This window comes from Urocampus carinirostris, chromosome 5 (assembly GCF_059441175.1).
Source record: "Urocampus carinirostris isolate Australia breed hairy pipefish chromosome 5, RoL_Ucar_1.0, whole genome shotgun sequence".
NCBI lineage: Eukaryota > Metazoa > Chordata > Actinopteri > Syngnathiformes > Syngnathidae > Urocampus > Urocampus carinirostris.
Window position 1 is genome coordinate 10,669,226 of NC_142353.1, and position 19,717 is coordinate 10,688,942.

General features: G+C 41.0%; 1 protein-coding gene across 1 annotated transcript in view; it reads left to right on the top strand.

The window, feature by feature from the left end:
- Positions 1 to 19,717, top strand: part of antxr2a (ANTXR cell adhesion molecule 2a) — a 109,185-nt gene that overhangs the window by 64,961 nt on the left and 24,507 nt on the right. Inside the window, exons 14-16 of the mRNA XM_088335679.1 lie at positions 1,428 to 1,517; positions 4,010 to 4,180; positions 4,250 to 4,330. Coding sequence (XP_088191805.1) covers positions 1,428 to 1,517; positions 4,010 to 4,180; positions 4,250 to 4,330 — 342 coding nt within the window. The remainder of the gene's footprint in view (positions 1 to 1,427; positions 1,518 to 4,009; positions 4,181 to 4,249; positions 4,331 to 19,717) is intronic.

The following is a 19,717-nucleotide window of genomic DNA, read 5'->3' on the forward strand; positions in this document are numbered from 1 at the left end:
TTAACGGCCACCAGTGGCACTCGAATATGAGATGTAACAGTTAGACCGGTGAAATATATGCACCGAGGACGATCACAATTTATGAGCGTAAACAAACCCTCATCGTGCAAATTGCACAAATTAAGGTTCATGACGCAGCTTCCATGTTACAAGAAAACTGGATATTGCTGAGGAGTATTGAATTAAGGGAGCGTGGAACGACGTCATCATGATAAAGTTTCTTTCCGACATTGATAAAGACAACTCAAGACGTCATTACCAAGGAGCAAGAAGCGGTTCGTCTGCCGCGATGCTAACGATTACGGCATTTATTTCCTTAACAGACTCATTTGCAGGTAAGCGAGCGTCTTGTTAGTAGCGTGAGGCTACCTCCCAAAGGCACGGTTTAGGATGAAAGTTATATTATTATTATTAAAGCTTTGAAAACTCTCTCGATGTACCGTCTTTCTTTGTAAATATGTGTAATATGTATTTGCAACTGTATATTTTTGTAATGTATTTATTTGTATTTATTTGAGTCACTTATTCTGCACGAGCAAATTAAAAAAGAGGGGGCGGAGCAAACGCGGGCTGATGGGAAAGTGGAGACCGGTAAAGGTGAGTTTTTGTGGACACGGTGGACAATAATGGATATATATTTTTCCCACCCTTACCTTTGGAAATATACACTTTTTTTCCTTCGCTTACTATCAACGGGCACCCAGAATCTGCCGGTCTGCAACAAATTTTAAGTGCCTATATCATTTTACGTTCATTTTGCCGGCTGTGATTTTTGGACTGTGTGCTTCAGTGAAGGACATTTAGTTTTAATCGCGGGACTTGAAGTATGTCTTGGATTAATTTCGTGTTTATTTGATGTAGGTGCATGCGGCTTATATACAGGTGCGGCTTGTGTATGGTCAAAATCTGTTTTCCCCCTAAAATATCATGGGTGCGGCTTATAATCAGGTGCGCTCTATAGCCCGGAATTTACGGTAACTTGTATCTGATGTGGCGACAATGCCGTAAAGAGGTGGCAAAAAATCATGTATGGTAATCCCACACCATAAAGTGAAAATATTGTAAGGCAAGGATACCCTATCCATTCGGTCTACTTTATTGCAGTTTTTAATGAGCCTTTTTTGGATAGTGCCTGTAAAGGCTAAAATGTATGTTTGGCGTTGATTGTTATTTTTGTTTCATCCGTGGTGTGACACAAGTTAATTTTTTGGTGTATCAAGGTAGGAACGCTTGTGTTGTCGGACAGTTGTCCAACCCAGCAGGACAAAGAGGTTTGACCGCTACTCTACAGTAAATATGGAAGCTGGCTCACTGTTGTTGTCCCTTTAGTTCATGTCTATATTGTATTCTGCATGTTTTAACAGACCTTGAGTGAAAGAAAAAAGATTGTTGTCTTTAATAATAACTTCATGGTGTTTGTATTTTAGGAACCGGAGCCGGCAGGGAAGAAGAAATGGCCAACGGTTGACGCCTCCTACTACGGAGGAAGAGGAGCGGGAGGCATCAAGCGCATGGAGGTCAGTCAGGAAGTCCTTATCTTACCTTCAATCCTCCTTTTTGTCTTTTTTTTCTTAATTAGTCTTTGACTCCCTCTTAATCTTCATCTTCTATATTCTGCTTTTTAGGCTCATGGTTTTTCTTACTTGTTTTTTCTACTTCCTTCTTCTATTCTTATTCTTCATCTTCCTTTTCATAGTCTTCCTTCTGTCCTCCCTTCTTTTTTTTAATTGGCTTTTTTCTGTTTCTTTCTCCTCCTCTTAAATTTGTCATTTCATTTTCTTCTCCTGGTAGATGCTTCTTTTCCCACGTTTTATCTCCAGTTTGTATTCTTTTGCCTATCCTTTCACTCCTTCCTCTTAATTTTTTATTCAGCTTTTTGACTGGATTTTCAACTCATATCATCTTCATGCACTGCTTCTTCATTTTCATTCACCATTCACGATTCAGCTCTTTATAGTCAGGATTTCTTTTTTCTTCTTCCTCCTTTGTCCGCTTTTATATTTTTTCTTCATCTTCTCCTCATATTATGCCACCCACCTTCTCGAATTTTGGATTCCATCTATTTCTTTATTTTCTTCTTTCTCCTATTTATTTTTCTCCTCCTTGTTGTGTTTTTCCTCTCTTTATCTCCTGTTTATATATATATTTTTTTTCATTTCCTTTTTCCCTTTTAGATTCCTTTTTATATACTCAATTTTCGTTTTTTCTTTCAACGGGTCTTTTTGTTCTTTCACGTACTTCCTTCCCTCATATTTTTCTCATTACGTTCTTATTCTTTTTATTCTTACTTCTAAACTCCTTGTTCCTCTACTTTTCCTTAATCGTTCCCTCGCGGCTTACCCATCAGCCGTTTTTGTCTGTCCTCAAATAGTTGACCTGTTGTAAAAGTTAAATATGTTTAGTTGGACTGCAATGTGTCGTCGGGTCAATAAAATCGCTTACGCCTGTTTTTCGTCGCCCGATTTTGCCGCCCGTCCGTCTTCCCCTCCATCAATCGGCCGCTCGACATGTCTGACGTGACAGGCTGTCTTTCGACGTCCCGTCCTGATGCCGTCACCTCATCTCTCCTGTCAACCTGTCTGCCATATTCAGTACCATACGCCTCCTCCCCTTTCTCACATCATCTGTAAGTCATCACAGGGATTTCCCAGCATCCTCGGAGGACGCTCACTTCCCGCATCGAGGATTCTTATTCTGTTAGCTCGGTGCTGCTGTAGTCTTAATGTAGCTTTTTGATTGGACCACTTCCTGTCTAATACCAAATACCAACCTTTAAACTTAAAAAAAAAAAAAAAAAAAGAATATGCTTCATTGATAAATCAAAAACTTAATCGACAATTCATCGATTATTAAAATAATTGTTAGTTGCACCCCCAGTCTTCTTATGAACTGAAAGATGACGTTTGATAACAAAACCCAGGGACAAAGTGACCAACCCCAAAAATTAAAAAAGTAATTTTGGGAATTTGTATTACCTGTGAGTTATTTTTGCAGCAGGATCTCGATTACTCATGTTGTCCTAAGGAGTTACTAGTTCACACTGCCTTTTCTTTTTTTCAAGGGTATACAGAGATCTTTTCATTTTTGCGGTTAATGGGGACCAGAACCACCCGCAAAAATTGAAATACTGTTACACCTTCATAAAAGCCCCCAAAGGTTTTACTTACCTTGAGATGATGCATTACCGACTGAGAGTATACAACTATAACACAATAACAATTATGGATCTACAAATAATAACACACAACACATAATTGCACATGAATTATTGCTTTTATCGTCCTCATACGAAATTGGAGGGCTTCTTCTGTCAGAGTAAGAAAACAATTTTGAGAGGGGCCGGCTAGCTGCATGCTAGCATTGGGTGTCCCAGAAATGAGCAAGATCTCTGCAATGATTAAAATAAAATCATCCTGAATGTAGTGGTCTGCCACAAATTATAGCTTTAGGCCATCTATTTCAAGGCTAATGGACCCAGCGTTGGCAAGATGCAGGGTCCGCTGCAGTCTCTAAGGAGATTTGTTAGCCTAGCCGTTAGCAGTAGGCCAGACTAGCAGCACCGCTCTTGCCTTCTCCCAGCCACCGCCTGAGTTGCTTCTGGAACTCAAAAATACCCCTTGGAGCTCCCACTGGTTATCACCATTTTGTTGCACTCATCTGACTTACCTCACCGTCTCATTTATTTGATGAATTTCTTTTCAATGTGCGACTTTGTTTACGGAGGCAGTGCCCGTCCGCTGTTTGACTGACAGCATCCACCAGCCTATCACAGTCGCGCACTCAGACAGTCACACCCATCCAACACAGAGTGCCATTCCTAATTTGTTTCTGCTTTTTAACAGAACACAATGTACGATTCAATGATATCAGTAAAGACAACAAAGACAAAATCAAATCAATTCAAAATCTGAGAAAGGAGTGAACAGCGATAACCGATTTGAGAAGTATGGAGGGTTCTCTGCATTACACATCTCTCCCTTAACAAAATAAGCTGATGTTCCATCTGCAGGTGCGCTGGGGCGAAAAGGGCTCCACGGAAGAAGGCGCCCGTCTGGAAAAAGCCAAAAACGCGGTAGTGTCCATGCCTGAAGACGCTGAGGAGCCCATGATGAAGCGTCCCACCTCCAGAGCCCCCGCCTCCAATCAACGCTCCGACCGCAAGTGGTACACGCCCATCAAGGTTTGCCATCTTTGTTTTTTATTCACCTTGGAGGTGAACTGCAAAAGTGAGCGCCCTGTGGTCCATCAGGGTCGTTTGGATGCTTTATGGGCTTTGATGCGACGGCAGTATGACCGAGTGTCCCTCATGCGGCCCACTTCTGCTGATGAGGTAAGACAAAAAAAAAATTAAATTATTGTCATTTATTACAACATAGTGTAAATTTTTTAGAACCAGAGTAGACATGGCACTCTATGATAAACATCTTTTTATCCAAAATCGAAATCTTGAAGAAATGCTATTTCTTTTTCCTTTTTGGAGTCGACCCAAAACATGATCAAACAATCAAATCAACGGAAGTGACAGTGAGGATCGATGAGTTATTAATATTTGAACCAACATGTCCAGGGTGCTTCATTCAGTTGTGAGGATTCAAATGATTTTTTTAGTCATGTTTATTTGGTGGACTCATAAACTCTTTACCAAATTCCAGTAGACCCTCAGGATAAAGCGTCCCTGCCCTACAACATTTACCGTGTAGAATAAGATGTTTTTGGTCATTTTCGTCAATGTTAACCCCTTTGCACGAGACGTCTAGTTGCCTTCTCTGACAGAATTAGAGCCATGACAGACAACCCCAGCAGTCGGCACCTGAATAAGCATTTGAGTTGTAACAAATATCTCATGACATCATGTACAAACAGCTTTGGAGGAACATGGGGCCATGTGGCCCTTTAGCACTCTCAAGTGGCTCCCTGGCGCTCTTTCAGCAAACCACGGCCCCATCAACCTCGCCAAAGGAAAATGACATTCTGTTTCTATATGTGTTTTACACTTAGTATTTCTTAAATGTTTTTATCTATGATAGCAAGGTTTCACATTAGCTTATATGTTTCTATCCTTTGCTATAATTTCACATTGTGATTCTCACCACACAGCATCACAATGTTGTTCTAAAGTACTGTACATCCTTGGGGTGTACTATAGAAGGGAACTTCCATCAAAGTTTATGGAAGATCAATCACTAGATGTCATTAGCAGACACGTCCTGCAGGTGGCCTGGGGTAGGGGCTGCTTTTCATGCCCCCTCCTGGAGGGTCATAAATGTTTCAGTGAATGTTTTCCGAGCTTTTTCCTACAGGTGAAGGTAAAAGCGTTGTCGCTGACATCTGTTGGCCGCAGGTCAGAGCCCTCCAACAGGTCCCATGGCGTGAAGAGCTGCCCCCCAAACCTGATGCCCCCTTTGGCGACAATCATATATTCCAAATGTATGCCACTGCCCAGAGCCACTGCTGCATTTTCCAGCAGATGCAGACAAGTCAGCCGGGAAAGGAGAGGGAAACTGTTGTTTTTTTGTTTCCGGGGGTCTCACATTTTTCGCCCGAGGGCCTTGGACACCAAAGGTAGGCAGTGGCAGCAGGGCCGGGGGGGCGCACGGCCACAGCTGCGGTGCCGAACTTGCCCCGGGCGCAAATAAAGAGATCTGATGCGATCTGACGGTGTGGCGGGACCAGCCTTGGGAAGCGGGGAGCCACTTCAGAGGCTCACAACATCTGCCGCACAGTTTTTGCCGGGATCGGCGGGGGACGGCAGGTACGACAAGATGGCGGGATGGGGGGGAGGCAGGCGAGCAGCTGCGTGTTTAAAGACGGCGGCGAGTAGGCGAGCTGCGAGCGAGCAGGCGCTGGCGAGGTGTGTGCTCGCTCGTTTGCTGGCGTGTGAGTGGGCTTCCAGTTGGATTTCCATTTGTTCCTCTCGCTTCGCATCTGTTCCTCACCAGGGGGACGAGTGGGCCGAGTGAGCTGGAGGTTAACGCTACGAGCTGCCGGACCACTGCGCTGAGAAATCGCCAAAATATTTCCGTGCAATACTGTAATCTATTGTTTATTATGATACTTGGGGACCAGAATCCCCCCAGTATTCAAAAGGCCTCTTGGTAGCCCCCCCCTGTTTTTTAAAATAGACTCTGCCAGCCCCGCTCGCAGCAAAAGTCTAGCAGTTCACAGCCACCACCGAGCATGTAATTTTCGGCAGCCGAGAACACAGCCCGTCTACGGACAAAAAGACCTTCACCCAGTCCCCACTCAAAGTAATATGCAATTGGGGATATCAGATCAGGGCAGCGTGAGTGCAGTTCAATTTTTGTTGGACAAAACAGCAAAAAAAAGGCACCAGTCCTGACAAAAATGTATTCTGCTGGCCCCTCTTTCAGCAATATGCGATCAGGATAATGAATCACTACTAAAACAGTGCAATTAACTTTAAGCAGGCCACAGTGGCACACTCCAACTGCACAAACCAGAAAAACAAGGCAACCTGTTCTCAGCGATAGTCGACTGGGAATACCACAATCGTTCATTTCATTTTTAGTGGACCAGAACGGCTTGCCTCCCGACATACGTGTCTTGCCGGTCCCCACTTGCAGCAATAGTTGATCAGGAATAATGGATCACAGCCACACAAGTACATTTCACTTTTTGGTGGACAGAACAGACAAATTGAACCACCAGTCCCACTTGCAAACAATATGTGATCTGGCATAATTGGATTGCTGCCGCACGAGTACAGTTCACTTTTTGGTGGACAGAAGGGGAAATGAATCCAACAAAAGTGTGCTCTGAGGGACCCTGCTAGCATCAATAGTTGACTAAAGATAATAGATTGCGGCCAGTGTGCATTTCATTTTAGCCGGGCCAGTACATGCCTCCCGAAACAAGTGCCTTCCCACTCTGAACTCAACTAATCAAAGAACTGCCTTCTTTTTCCTGGGCACTGATTGGAGCAGTTTGAAACAATCGTTTATATCTGGGTTCCAAGACTTGCAGTTATGCTAAAGCTGTGGTTCTCAAATAGTAAGTCGGGTGAAAGAAAATAATAATAAGCTCTGTGCTAAAGGGAGAAGCAAACAGTTGTTGACCTCGGAAACGAAGAATATAAAGTAAAGGCATTTTACAATTTGATTTCCGCAAAATTGCCACAGGATTTTATTTAAAAGGTTCATTACTTCAGACAAGCTGAACATTTTAGGTGAACACTAGCTCCTTCCTAACACAACCACATTCTGAATTCTAAGCGGGTGTGCAGACTTCTACAAACACTTCGAGGCTCTGATTTCCTCTTTCTTTTTCTACATCTGTTGCATAGGCTATGGAGGACCTTTTTGTGATTTGTTCTCTGTTCTCAGTCTGCTTTTCCCAACACGGCTGTGTAGACTTTTGATGTAAACAGCTTTAGCGCCGGTGACCGTGTTTACACTCCACTAAGACGATAATCCCAGAATGCGGCGGCACCGTACCGAGCGCAGAGACTTTTTGCCGTGCAAAGACTTCTGTTCCCTTTCAAAAAATATGTCCCAAGTTACGGCAAGGCGCAAGCTGTTGCCAGGATTTTGTCATCTGTTAGTTGACATTGAAATATGTAAATGAGTGATTTGCACGTCATTAAGGAATTGATTGATCACTAAATCACCAGGGTTCACTTTATAGATAACCTAAAGAGCTTGCGTAACACTTACATTGGCCAAATTGGGTGTTCTTGATAAGATTTGGGGTGTTGAAATCATTTTATTAGCTTTACATGGTTCATTTTTATGAGTGCTAAAATATAAACAGGGATACAATTGTTAAACTGCACGCCGTGTTGGGTTTTTCTTCCGGAAGCTATTTTGGGACAACTTTTTGTGTCCCTGAAATGGTAATTTAACACAGTGATGGTTTAATGAGGCTTTTTTTTTTGGAGGAACAGTGTCAACTCCGCACAAACCTTGCAGCATACATCTGGAAATATTTTTTTATAAAACTGACCGGAGTCAAAATTATTATATAAGCTCATTATGTAATAAAATGTTTTATTTTGGAGGAATGGATTTAACTTTGCGGGATACATATGGAATGAAGTATGAAACTGACCTGAGGACCGTACAAAACAACGGATATTCTGGACACTCTGATTTTATGAATTTGGTCCTATTCATTCCTGATGTTAGAATTGTTATACATGCTTTATGTAATTAAACCTTTGATTTTGGATCAACAGAGTCAACTTTTCAACATACGTCTAGAAATTTCTTATAAAACTGACTGGAAGAACGTACTAAACTAAGAAAGTTTTAGATGCTCACATCGTGCAAGTTTTGTGTTGTCGATGAGATTGCTCATGTTAAAATCATTATACAGGTATAAGTAAAATGAAATGGTTTATTTTGGAGGAATGGATTCAACTGTGCAGGATACATATGGAATGAAATTTGTTATGAAACTGACCTGGGGTCCATGAAACAAAGAAAGTTCTGGACAGTCATATATTCAAAATTTGAGGTTGTTGATGGGATTCTTGATGTCTGAATCGTTGTGTAAGCCTTATGTAATAAAAACCTTTGTTGTGGAGGCATATAGTCAACCCTGGAGGATACACCTGGAAATAAATTTGTCATATAACAGACCTGAGGAACATATGAAACAAAAAACGCTCTGAACTCCTTAAAGTTTCCAAATTTGGAGTTGTTAATGAGGTTAATGATGTTAAAATAATTTCATAAGCCTTACATTTTGAAGGTACTATTTTTAAAGAACACAGACACTGGAGAATACATCTGGAAATAGGTTCTTCTAAATTTGACCTGTCGAATGTATTAAAAAATGTTCTAAACAATCAAATTGTCCAAATTTGGTCTTGTTGACGAGATTCCAAAAGTGTCAAAACCGTTGTATAAGCTTTATGTCATGAAAGGTTCTATTTTGGAGTAACAGAGTCAATTTTGCACAGACTTGATTCATCTAGAAGGAAATATGTTAGATAACTGACTAGAGGACCGTATGAAACTGTCACAAGCCAGAGACAGGACCCAATAGCGTTCGTTTAACTCAGTTCTATTGAAAAAGTGAGCAGTGCTTGCTTCCTCGAGCCGATGATTGTCAGACACGGATAGCTGAAGGCAGGAACGTGGAAGTGGCACTTCTGTGTCGAGCGGGGATAGTCGTGGGTGGCAGGAAAGCTGGTCGGTAGCCGGGACAGGGGAGCAAGGGCGGTAATCGGGTCCAGAAAAAAGGTCGGCAACAAGTATCAGGCAGGAAACGGGGCAAAACAGGTCAATGTCCGGGACGGAAGAGCAGGGAAGAAACGGGTCCAGAAACAGGTCGGCAACGGGTAACAGGCAGGAGAAAACAGCAGGAGATTGTCGGGAGGGTGAGGTGTTTGCCTAGCAAAAGCATAGGTTCGCAGGACGGTCAGACAGCTTCCTCTTGGAAGCGGGGGGGTTTAAAACGAGTCCATAAACCAATCAGCGCTCAGGGCTGTTGGCGCCAATGGGGCATTCGCAGGTGCCCCGAATCAGCAATCAGGACAGAAACGATGAAAGTTAGCGACACTCAAATTGTCAGAATTTGTTGGCAAGATTTTGGATGTTCAAATCGTTTTTAAACTTTATTTTGAAGGTACATATTTATCTCTGCACGAACTTTGCATTGCAGGTTACACCTAGAAGTAAATTTGTTATATACCGTATTTTCCGCACTATAAAGGGCACCGGGTTATAGGGCGCACCCCGAAAAAATAGTTTTTGGTCCTATTTTTGACATACATAAGACGCACCGGATTATAAGGCGCTACAATGGGAACGTGGTCAAAACACTCAGATAGTTCAGTCAAACTTATTACCCCCTTAACATTCCGAAAGCTTGCACGTGGGGATGCGGTGTCCGTACGATGTCACTCAAATGCATCGTTCCATCATTCGGAAGGTTAAAGTCTTGGGATTCAAGAAATGCCAACCATTCCTTAGTTTCTGTTTTCTTTTTCGCTCGCAACTTTACTGTGCATATGACAATAAACACTTGAATTTAAGTTTAATTTAAAAATAGACACTCAATTCCATCCATTATCTGCACCGCTTATCACAGAAACATCGAGTTCAGTCTGAAACAAGATACAGGGATAATATATAGCCGGAGTAGCTCACCGAAGTCGTTGTGTTCATAATAATGTGCAGCCAATGTCCTCTTATATCCGTGAGTGTAGTAAATCCAGGAGAATAAAATATTTACAAATACAGAATAGTAAAAAATGCTTTCTGTATGCCGTCAACCACGTGCTATACACATTCATCTTTTTCGGCCAATTGCAGGCTTTGTTTTGCCGTTCAAGCCTATGCCAGCCTGTAAATGATAAAAAGGATCCGCCCCTTGACCTCCGAATAACTTTAGCCAATAGTGATCGATTCAAATGATGATTGACACATTGGTTAGCCAATGAAACGCCGGTAAATAAATCCCTGCATACACCGCGGACTACATGGCGTTCGAGGTAAAGTTAGTTGGAAGACTTTGCGACTTAATGTTGATCCATAAATAAGGCGCACTTTATTATAAGGCGCATGGTCAGCTTTTGAAAAAAATAAAGGCTTTTAGGTGCGCCTTATAGTGCGGAAAATACGGTAATTGACCTGAGGAAAGCACAAAACCAAAAAATTCTGCACACTCAAATTGTCAAAATTTCGTGTTGTTTATGAGATTCCTAATGTTGAAACCGTTGAATTTTACATTTTCAATTAACGTTTGTGTTATGAACAGCATTAGAAGACGCAGACAATCTTTTTTATTTTTTTATTTTGGTAAACTTGCCTGCCAGCATGTGGTTCAGTGCATTCAGTTGCAGGTCACAAATTTGAACGCGTATGTCTTAACTTTATCACACGTGAGTGCTTTAAGTGACCTACAGAAACACGTCTCATGACACGTGATGTTATTATTTAGTGGAAACATAGTTTTTGCTGACATATTTACATCTCTGAGGACCAGCCTTTGCTATTGCAACACTTTATTAGCTGCGCTGCTGCGGTTTAGTAGCAATTAACCCAGTTAATTATGGAATGTCACACGTTCCCTGATCCGTAGGTGCGTCATTAGCTAGCTTGTTTACTTGCCAATAAACGCTTTTTATGGGGAAATTAACGCCGCGCCGCTTTTCACGCACTCGAACCTCGCCGCGTTCTCCTCGCATGAATTTGTCGTATGTAGAGTCTTTATAGAAGCATAAATTAGCGCCGCATTAGCATATTGTCTCGTCTCCTCGTGTAGCTAGCTAGCTAAAGACGTGGGTGCAACCTTTAAGAGACAATGGCACCTTTGATGAGACAAAAGGCGAGATAGGGACGCTACATCTGTTGGTGCTAAGAGTAGCCGGCAAATGTTTGGACTTGATAGCATTAGGATTGGGCTAGTGCTTGTAGCGTTCGTTCGTCTATAATTGTGAGCATTGTTGTGCTAAGTGAGTCAAACTGCGCAATTAGCTGTGAAATTGTTTGCACACCTCTACGCGTCGTTAGCTTTGGAAATACTGTAGATACACTGGCACATTAGTTTGAGGACAAAGAAGAAATTGGGACTTTAGACTTAAGATAAGGTGTTGTAAATTATTACCCTTGATTTTCACAAATTTGCCAGTTCTAATTTTCAATCTTTAAAATGAAGATTTATTAAAATGATTTGTCGTTGGTGTTAACGAGGGACCGAAATCCCATCGAAAACATCATTAAGCAGGGACCCCGTATCACGGTGTTCTACTGTACTTGGGTTTTTAATGACAAGCAAAATAGTTTGTTGTACTTCTTTGTTGTATTGTGGGGAAAGTGCCCTAACAAAGGGCAAAAAAAACCAAAAGTCATAAGTTAGAGACACGGTATTTTGGGGTCTTCTATATTAAAGTTTGAAATAAGCCTTTTAGGACACACAAAATAATGTGTTGTTTATATTGTGTAGTAGGGAAAAAGGCTGTAACGATCTGCCAAACTGTAAGTCGTATGTATTCCGGGGTTTACTGTATTTAGTTTTTTAATGAGCTTTTTAGGGCACACTAAAAAAATAGTTGTTGATATTTGATAGTGGTGAAAATGCTTGCAGATGACACAGCGCTTGTGGCTGATTCTGAGGAAACATTGAGAAGGTTGATAATGGAGTTTGGAAGAGTGTGTGATAGTCGTAAGTTATGTGTCAATGTTGGGAAGAGTAAGGTGATGAAGTGTTCACGTGATGGAGTGGGCATGGCGTTAGAATTCAGGTTGCATGGACGGGTGCTGGAAGAAGTTGAAAGCTTTAGGGACTCGGGTTGTGATGTGCAGTTGGTGGGATGGAGTGCGAGGTATTGCACATAGTGAATCAAGGAAGCAAGGTTTTGGATGCTCTGAGGAGAGTGATGAGCAACAAGAGTATGAGTATGGCTGTTAAAGAGGGAACTGTGTGAGAGTGTGATTTTGCCGACTGTTTTGTATGGTGCAGAGACTTAGAGCCTGAACGCAGATTTGAGAAGGAAATTAAAGGATTTTGAGATTAAGTGTTTCAGGACTATGTTAGGAGTGACAAGAATGGATAGATTGAGAAATGAAATTGTCAGAGACAGAACTGGAGTCGTCGTGGACCTGAGCAAGCGTGTGGATAAGAGAGCACTCGGTTGGTTTGGACACATGGAGAGGATGGATGAGGAGCGAATGTTGAAGAGGATCTACAGAGCAGAAGTAAATGGAAGAACACCAAGAGGAAGGCCGCGATTGACGTGGATAGATTGTGTTATGAGTGCACTGCAGGAAAGAGGTCTAAATATAGTTGGACGTGTTCTAAGGGATCGGCAGGGCACCCGTATGATGCGGCAGGGGTAAACCAGTAAAAGCTGCGGGCCCTGCTGTTGAACAAAAGAGTGTGTTGTGTCACCCTGACCCGAATGACATGGCCGCTTTCTGGTAGCTCAGGAGGTAGAGCGATCGTTTTAGGATTAAGGGATCCCAGTTCGAATCCCGGCTTGTCCGTGTTACATGTCGAAGTGTCCTTGGGTAAGACACTGAACCCCCAATACCCCCAATAAGCAGGTTAGCGCCTTACATGGCTGCACAGATCACGGCTGCTATTGGGAAATGTGAAGCACAATGTAAAGCGCTTTGGGAAGTCTTTGACTTGAAAAGCGCTATATAAATGCAGATCATTTCATTTACTGTATTTAGTTTTTGAATGAGCCTTTTAGGGCAAAAAAAATAATCTGTCGTCGTATTGTGGGGAAAATGCCATAGCGACGGGCCGAAAACCTGTCGAAAGGCAGGGGTACTATTTACTGGGGTATCTGGTGTTGAAGTTTGAAACGAGCCTTTGAGGGCACACAAAATAATTTCTTGTTGATGTTGCATAGTAAGGCATTTTCCCTGTGACAAGGGGCTGAGAAAAAACCCAAACGTCATGAGATGGCTATACTCAATCCTGGGGTCTCCCATATTTATAATCTTGCTTCCTCTGGTAGATAAGATATTGCACATAACATGCCCGAACAAAGGTCTGGGGGAAAAATGTCTTAAGGCGGGTCACTCCATCTCCTTGGGGTCAATTATATTTATAATTTGGTTCCATCGTATAATTTATACGATCTGAGAGTGCCGGTCTTCTGGTAATCCCAAGAGCAAAGAAGTGTTTCTGTTGGTTCGAGAGCGTTCTCCATCCGCGCACCGGTGCTGTGGAATGCTCTTCTCCCTGAGATCCGATCTGCAACCTCAGTGGAAATGTTTAAATCTAAACTTAAAACTCACTTCTACTCCATAGCATATGAATAACCTGCTCTTCTCGTCGGCTGAAAAATAGTCTGTGTAATATAGTGTAATAATCTGTGAAGCCCTTTGAGACTCTTCGTGATTTAGGGCTATACAAATAAAAATGACTTGACTTGACATAAATTAGCTCCATCTGGTGGTTAAGATGCACACATCAAAAGAAGCAGCACAATCTACATCAAATTGTAGTTATTAAAATGTTTTGACCCAAATTTGGGTTCAATTTCATGATTATAAAATGGTTTTTTGCACTTTAGCGAGCTTATTGAAAATGCAAGCGGCTAATTGACAAGGCGGCTAACACGTGAGCGATTGAGCCTTCAGCTGCGTTCTTGTCGCCACCCCATAATGCGGCTTGACCGTCGTGCCGTATCGCTAACGCTAGCTAGCGATGCGGCCAGCCCAGGGCCTCATTAGTCCGGCGACTGGACCTCATTAGTTCTATCATCCCGTGTCCTCGTTAGCACTAACAATAGCCGGATGACAGTTCTGTGTCCATGTTCCCCCCGCAACAGCGCTGGAAAGCTAGCAAGCGTTTACGAGCGCGCTAGCTCTTAACCAGATGACTTCTTTTTACTCGAAGCCGGCAAAAGTAGGGCAGATGTCGCTGCGACTGGTTGTAAATTTCATAATGACCGCCATGTTAATCCTGCCCCCCTTCCCCTGCAGACTAGGCTGGTAACAAGATTAAGCCCATAAAGCAGGAAGCTTTTTGTTAACTCTGGAATGCATTAAAGCACAATAGCTAGCGTAGCGAATAAAATGAATATTGTTAAAACCGAGATTTGGGCGCACTGGCTAATTAATGCTTATGCTAGCAGCTGAAATTAAGTCAGTTTGGCCTGGCTGTGCAAAACAATGGAGTAGTTTCCTCTAGTACACATTAGCTTACTAGTTAATTGATGCTAATGCTAACAGTTCACTCTTGTACATGTTAGCTTGTATACTAAATACATTCAAACCTATAAATAACAAATCTCTTATTAAAAAACGTATATAACTGATTTTTCAAGAGGGTAACAAATACAAAAAAACTTACATATTAAAAAACATAAAGAATAATTCTCCCCATTAATTAAAATAATAATGACATGAAAGCACTGTAGTTAGAAAATAATATTTACAATGAATAAAATGAATTAAATGTGATTTATGTTTGAAAAGGGTTTTTTCTTTCATTGTTTCCATTTTTTTCCTTTCTTTGGAAAAATAAATCAAATTTGTTTTTGTATTTTCATTTTGTCTTGTCCCCCCCCTTCTTTCATTATCTTTCTTTTTCATTCTATCTTTTTCTTGCAAAAAATAATTGAAATTCGTTTTTATTTCTTCCTTCTTTCTTTCTTTTTTATTTTACTTTCTTTTGTCCTTCCTCTCCCTCTCCCCCCTCTCTTTTTTCTCCATTTTTCCTTTAATCCCTGGGGAAAAATAAAACAACTCTCATTTTTCCTATTTGTCTATGTTTCCTTGTTTTACTCTTTTCCCTTGGGTCATTTTTAAAAAATGTATAATTTTTCCTTTTTTTCTCCTTTTCTTTTTCTCTTATACATGTGTGGAAAAATCATTTTTTTTTGTTTCTCCATTTTTTTATTTTTTTCACCTCCTTTTTTCATTTGTCCTTTTTCTTTTCCTTGGGAAAAAGATTTAATAGTAATAACATACATTTAATTATTTTGCTTTTTTTGCTCTTTCCTTTTCTCTCCTTATAATTTTTCCTTTGTTCTCTTCAAGGGAAATCTGTTTTCTTCTTTTTCTCTTGCCTTTCGAATATAATTTGATTTATTCCCCTTTTTAATTTTTTTCCTTTCCTTGGGAAAAAAAATCATTTTAATTGTGTTTTTTCACTTTTCTTACTTTATTTAACATTTATTTCCTCTTGTTGAGAAAAAATATTTATTCATGTATTTATACTACCCCTTTTTCTCATTTTTCCCTTATCCATTTCCTTCTATCATAAGTTGCATTTCAAACTAAGCCATACATAATAATCCCAACAATGTTTTCTGTTTCTTGTTGTTATGTGAGCTTTTCGTCTTCATTGGTTTTGGTTTAATAGTATTCGGGCACAACTTGTTTTGGCGTCTGTTTTTGCGTTTGGGATTAATAACCATCAAGTTTGCCGCTCGTTACCGTGACGTTTCAATATAATCTCATTTATTTTTCTATACCTCCTCTACGAGTTCGGGATTACTTTTCCTCAATCTGCTGGCTAATCCCCAAAATATTTTCCTGTTTTTCTGTTCTCCCCCCACCACCTATTGGCTCTCGTTGAATACCTGGTAGAGGTGGGCGGATCGCTTTCAAATATTTTTTGTATCAATACTCGGTCAATACTTGGATTGGATCGATACTTTTACGACTGCGACCTCAGGTACGGATTCCCCTATTTTAAAGAAACACATATTTCTCGACCTATGACTTTAGAAAAAATTACATTTGTATGATAGTTAAGGTATTTTTGCCTAGAAACCATTGTAATATAATTTTTTTTGTGTTCTGTTAAAATTTGCATTGTAGTTATTTATTAGAAAATTGACCATTTTCTAGGCTGTTTTCATTCAATTATTATGATCTTTCCGAACAAAAAGTATCTGATCGGTATCGATTGATACTACCTTGTATTTACTTGAATCGGATTAATACCCAGAATCGCCCACCCTTAATATGTGGGTGGTCCGGGCTGGTACCTGCACCCCGGACAAAAGACGGGGTGGAGCGGCCCCCCGGCCTGATCCGATCTGACCTGATGTTGCCGTCCCCCACCCACCCTGGCTCGGACCCCGGCTCCTCTCTCGCCTTCTTTTCTTCAGCGCCTATTAGAATCAAAGCGAGGAGGACGTTTCTTGCCTTTAATTAAATTACATTATTGTTAACGTCAGCGCCGCTCGCCGGGCCTTCCTCCTTCACCTCCTGACAGACGTATAAAGAAAGAGAGCAGGGGTTGGCGGGGAGGGGGTGTCACCCATCCCCGCCGTAATGTATTCTAATGCTCCTCTGCGTGCATTTGAATTTTTAAAAGCATGCAAGCGGGGACGTCATGTTATGCGGCGAATATGTTCACAGTGAATATTCAATGAGCGCCGGCCCGCTTTATTTTGTTTACATGAATGTTAGCGGTCTGATGCGGAGTGAAAGCCACACACAAAAAATATTTTATAATGAATACGTGCGGCGACGTCCGCGCGCTGCCTTCATTACCTTCTACAAGCTTCTGTTGACAAACTCATTATGGAAACAGATTGCCAAAATGAATAGCTTTAACGCCCCCCACCGCAGAAAATTTCGCCCTGTCGGGATTACTAGCATGAGATCAGAAAAGCTTTAGTCCTAATTTTAAGGGAAATGTATTTGTCTTGGGTTTTTTTTTTTTTCATTTGGATTTCTGAAATATATTTCCTGTTTTTGTGTGTAAAAAGTTTCAGAATTAAATGTTCCTGTTTTTTCTTATTCCTGAAGTATTTTTAGTGGAAAACAAGTTCTGTGGAATAATTGTATCGTTTTCGGGGGATTTTTCTCTTTTCTTCTTTTTTTCAGATTATTTTGTTTTGTTTTTCAGATTCAGATTTTCTCAATAATTTCATTAGTTTTTCTGAATACTTTTCTTTTTGTTTAAGGGGAAAACAGAAAAAATGACTGCTAAAAATATTGAACACAGCATTAAAAATATAAACAGAAGATTACAATTGACTCCTATAAATACAGGCCCTTAAATTGTCAGTAAAACTGTGTGTGTGTTTTTTTTTTTAAATCTAGCAGTGTATCTATTGGCTATCGGTGTGAGTATGTGTGTGAATGGGTAAAGTGCGAAATGTATTGTAAAGTGCTTTGGAGGTCCTCAGTGACTGGTTAATGAGTTACATAAATGCATTCCATTAATCGGCTAACAAAAAAGTACAATAGCGCCCGGGAAACTGCATGGATTTGAGGTGAAATGGTCGTATAGCAGAGGATAAAAATTGATGCCAATCATATTCTGCTACCTGAGAGAACATTGAAATAACGCGATAGTATATTTTAAGCAGTGTTGGGGGAGTTAGAGAAAAAAGGTAATAAGTTACAGTTACTAGTTACTACTAAAACGTACTTGTTACCTTTCCTGAATACTGACGCCCAAAAGTAGCTTGTTACTCTAAGAGTAACTATCTAGTTACAAGTTACCATACATACTCACACTGAAGCCAACACCGTAAAACTGGCCAAAAATAGTTACAATAGAAGGGCTGCAAGATTAATCTATATTGCTGCGTGGGTAATCGCAATACAATGCGATGTATTCATGGGTTTAGGGACAGCGACCCTAACAAAAGTCCCCAGAACAGGGCGCTGTTTACTTAAGTGTAACCCACTTTACAATCCGGTAAAATCTTGCCCCAAACCGAAATACAGACGATCCCCTACTTACGACCATTCGACTTACGAAAAACGGTAGACAGGGTAAAAAAAATTACGGAATGTTGAAAAATATCCGGACATCGCTGTAAGTTAGATTTTGTATTGTGTGCACCTTTTTCCGAGTACTGTAGCCCTGACAGTACTGTAGTGCTTCTTTCTGCTGCCACCTGTGTGTGGCGCTGTGAGAGCTCACCCAGCATCCACCCGAAGAAGAAATCCGGCTCCTACTCCGTAGTTCGTGTGTAAACATACTACGTGGACTGTATCTCCAGCGCGCTAAGAACTTTGACCTTTTTATTGTTTAATATCTCGTGCATTCATTCAATATGGTTTGTGTAAAGTTTAAGGAAGAGGCGGGCTGTTTCTTTTGAAATGGAATAAGAAAGCGCAATTAGGGTTTTTCCCAAAATTGTGCAGCCCTACCACATAGTAAAAGAAATAGAAGAAAGGTGTACACCAACTTGTGGAACCTGTGAAGCCTTTCCATTTCTTGGCTTGTGCAATCATAAGAGCTTGCAAACGAACACAGCAGAGATACTCCATGATTTCCTTTTCCCCTTCTGGGTGATTTTCAAGATGTTTATTTTTTCTCTCCAGACATGGTGTATTACAAAAATAACTGTTTTTCAGTTTGTTTGTTTTCTTTTGGCCAAAACCTAAAATACACCTTTGGTTGTTTTCGGCCCAAAAGATTTCCGTCCAAGAAAATACAGTGTAATAAGCAGACTTGCTCCTAAAAAAAATTCTCAGTTTGATGCCATCAGAACGTTCGTCGTGTGGACACTGCCGTAGCAGATGCCGTTTTGAAAGATGTTTCGCTTCTGGTGAATAAATCAGCGCCTTTCATAATTGATGAGGGAAAAAAGATGCAGATGTGACAATAGGCGGTGCCACGGCTGCTTTAAAACACCCTTGGAGTCTTTCCAGATGTGCTTGTAGTTGTTTCCTCGCCAAAACCCAACATTTTAACTTTCTCTTCATTTGTCTTTAGTGTGTGTGTGTGTGTGTGTGTGTGTGTGTGTGTGTGTGTGTGTGTGTGTGTGTGTGTGTGTGTGTGTGTGTGTGTGTGTGTGTGTGTGTGTGTGTGTGTGTGTGTGTGTGTGTGTGGTGTCTTTGATGGATTCCGGCGGAGTTAGTTAATAACGCAGCTTATTAACCTTAATGACAATGTGATCTTTTAGCATTGATAGCTTGTCCGGGACTTAATTAAAGATGATACACTCTTAATTAACTGCCGCCCGTTGTCATGGCGACCCCTCCCGTTGCCATTTGCCAAAGCATTGATGCCGTTTTTTTAGTTTTGTTTAGTTTTATATAGGGATCAGAATTTTCCGCGGATCCGCGGATTTCCGCTGTTTTTGAACCCCAAAGGTCATTCCCGTAAATCGTCTAAATTCAATGAGAAAATATTTTGGGGGGTGAGGTATGATACGTGACTGTTTCATCACCCCAAGTTAGCAGTTAGAGATCGCGAGAAAAATCGGCAAAAAGAAGCGCAGCGCATTAGATCTATAACACACAACAAATAGATCGACTCCTACCATTGGTCAATAGGTTCGCTGATAACCAATCAACGGAGCTTTTGCTCA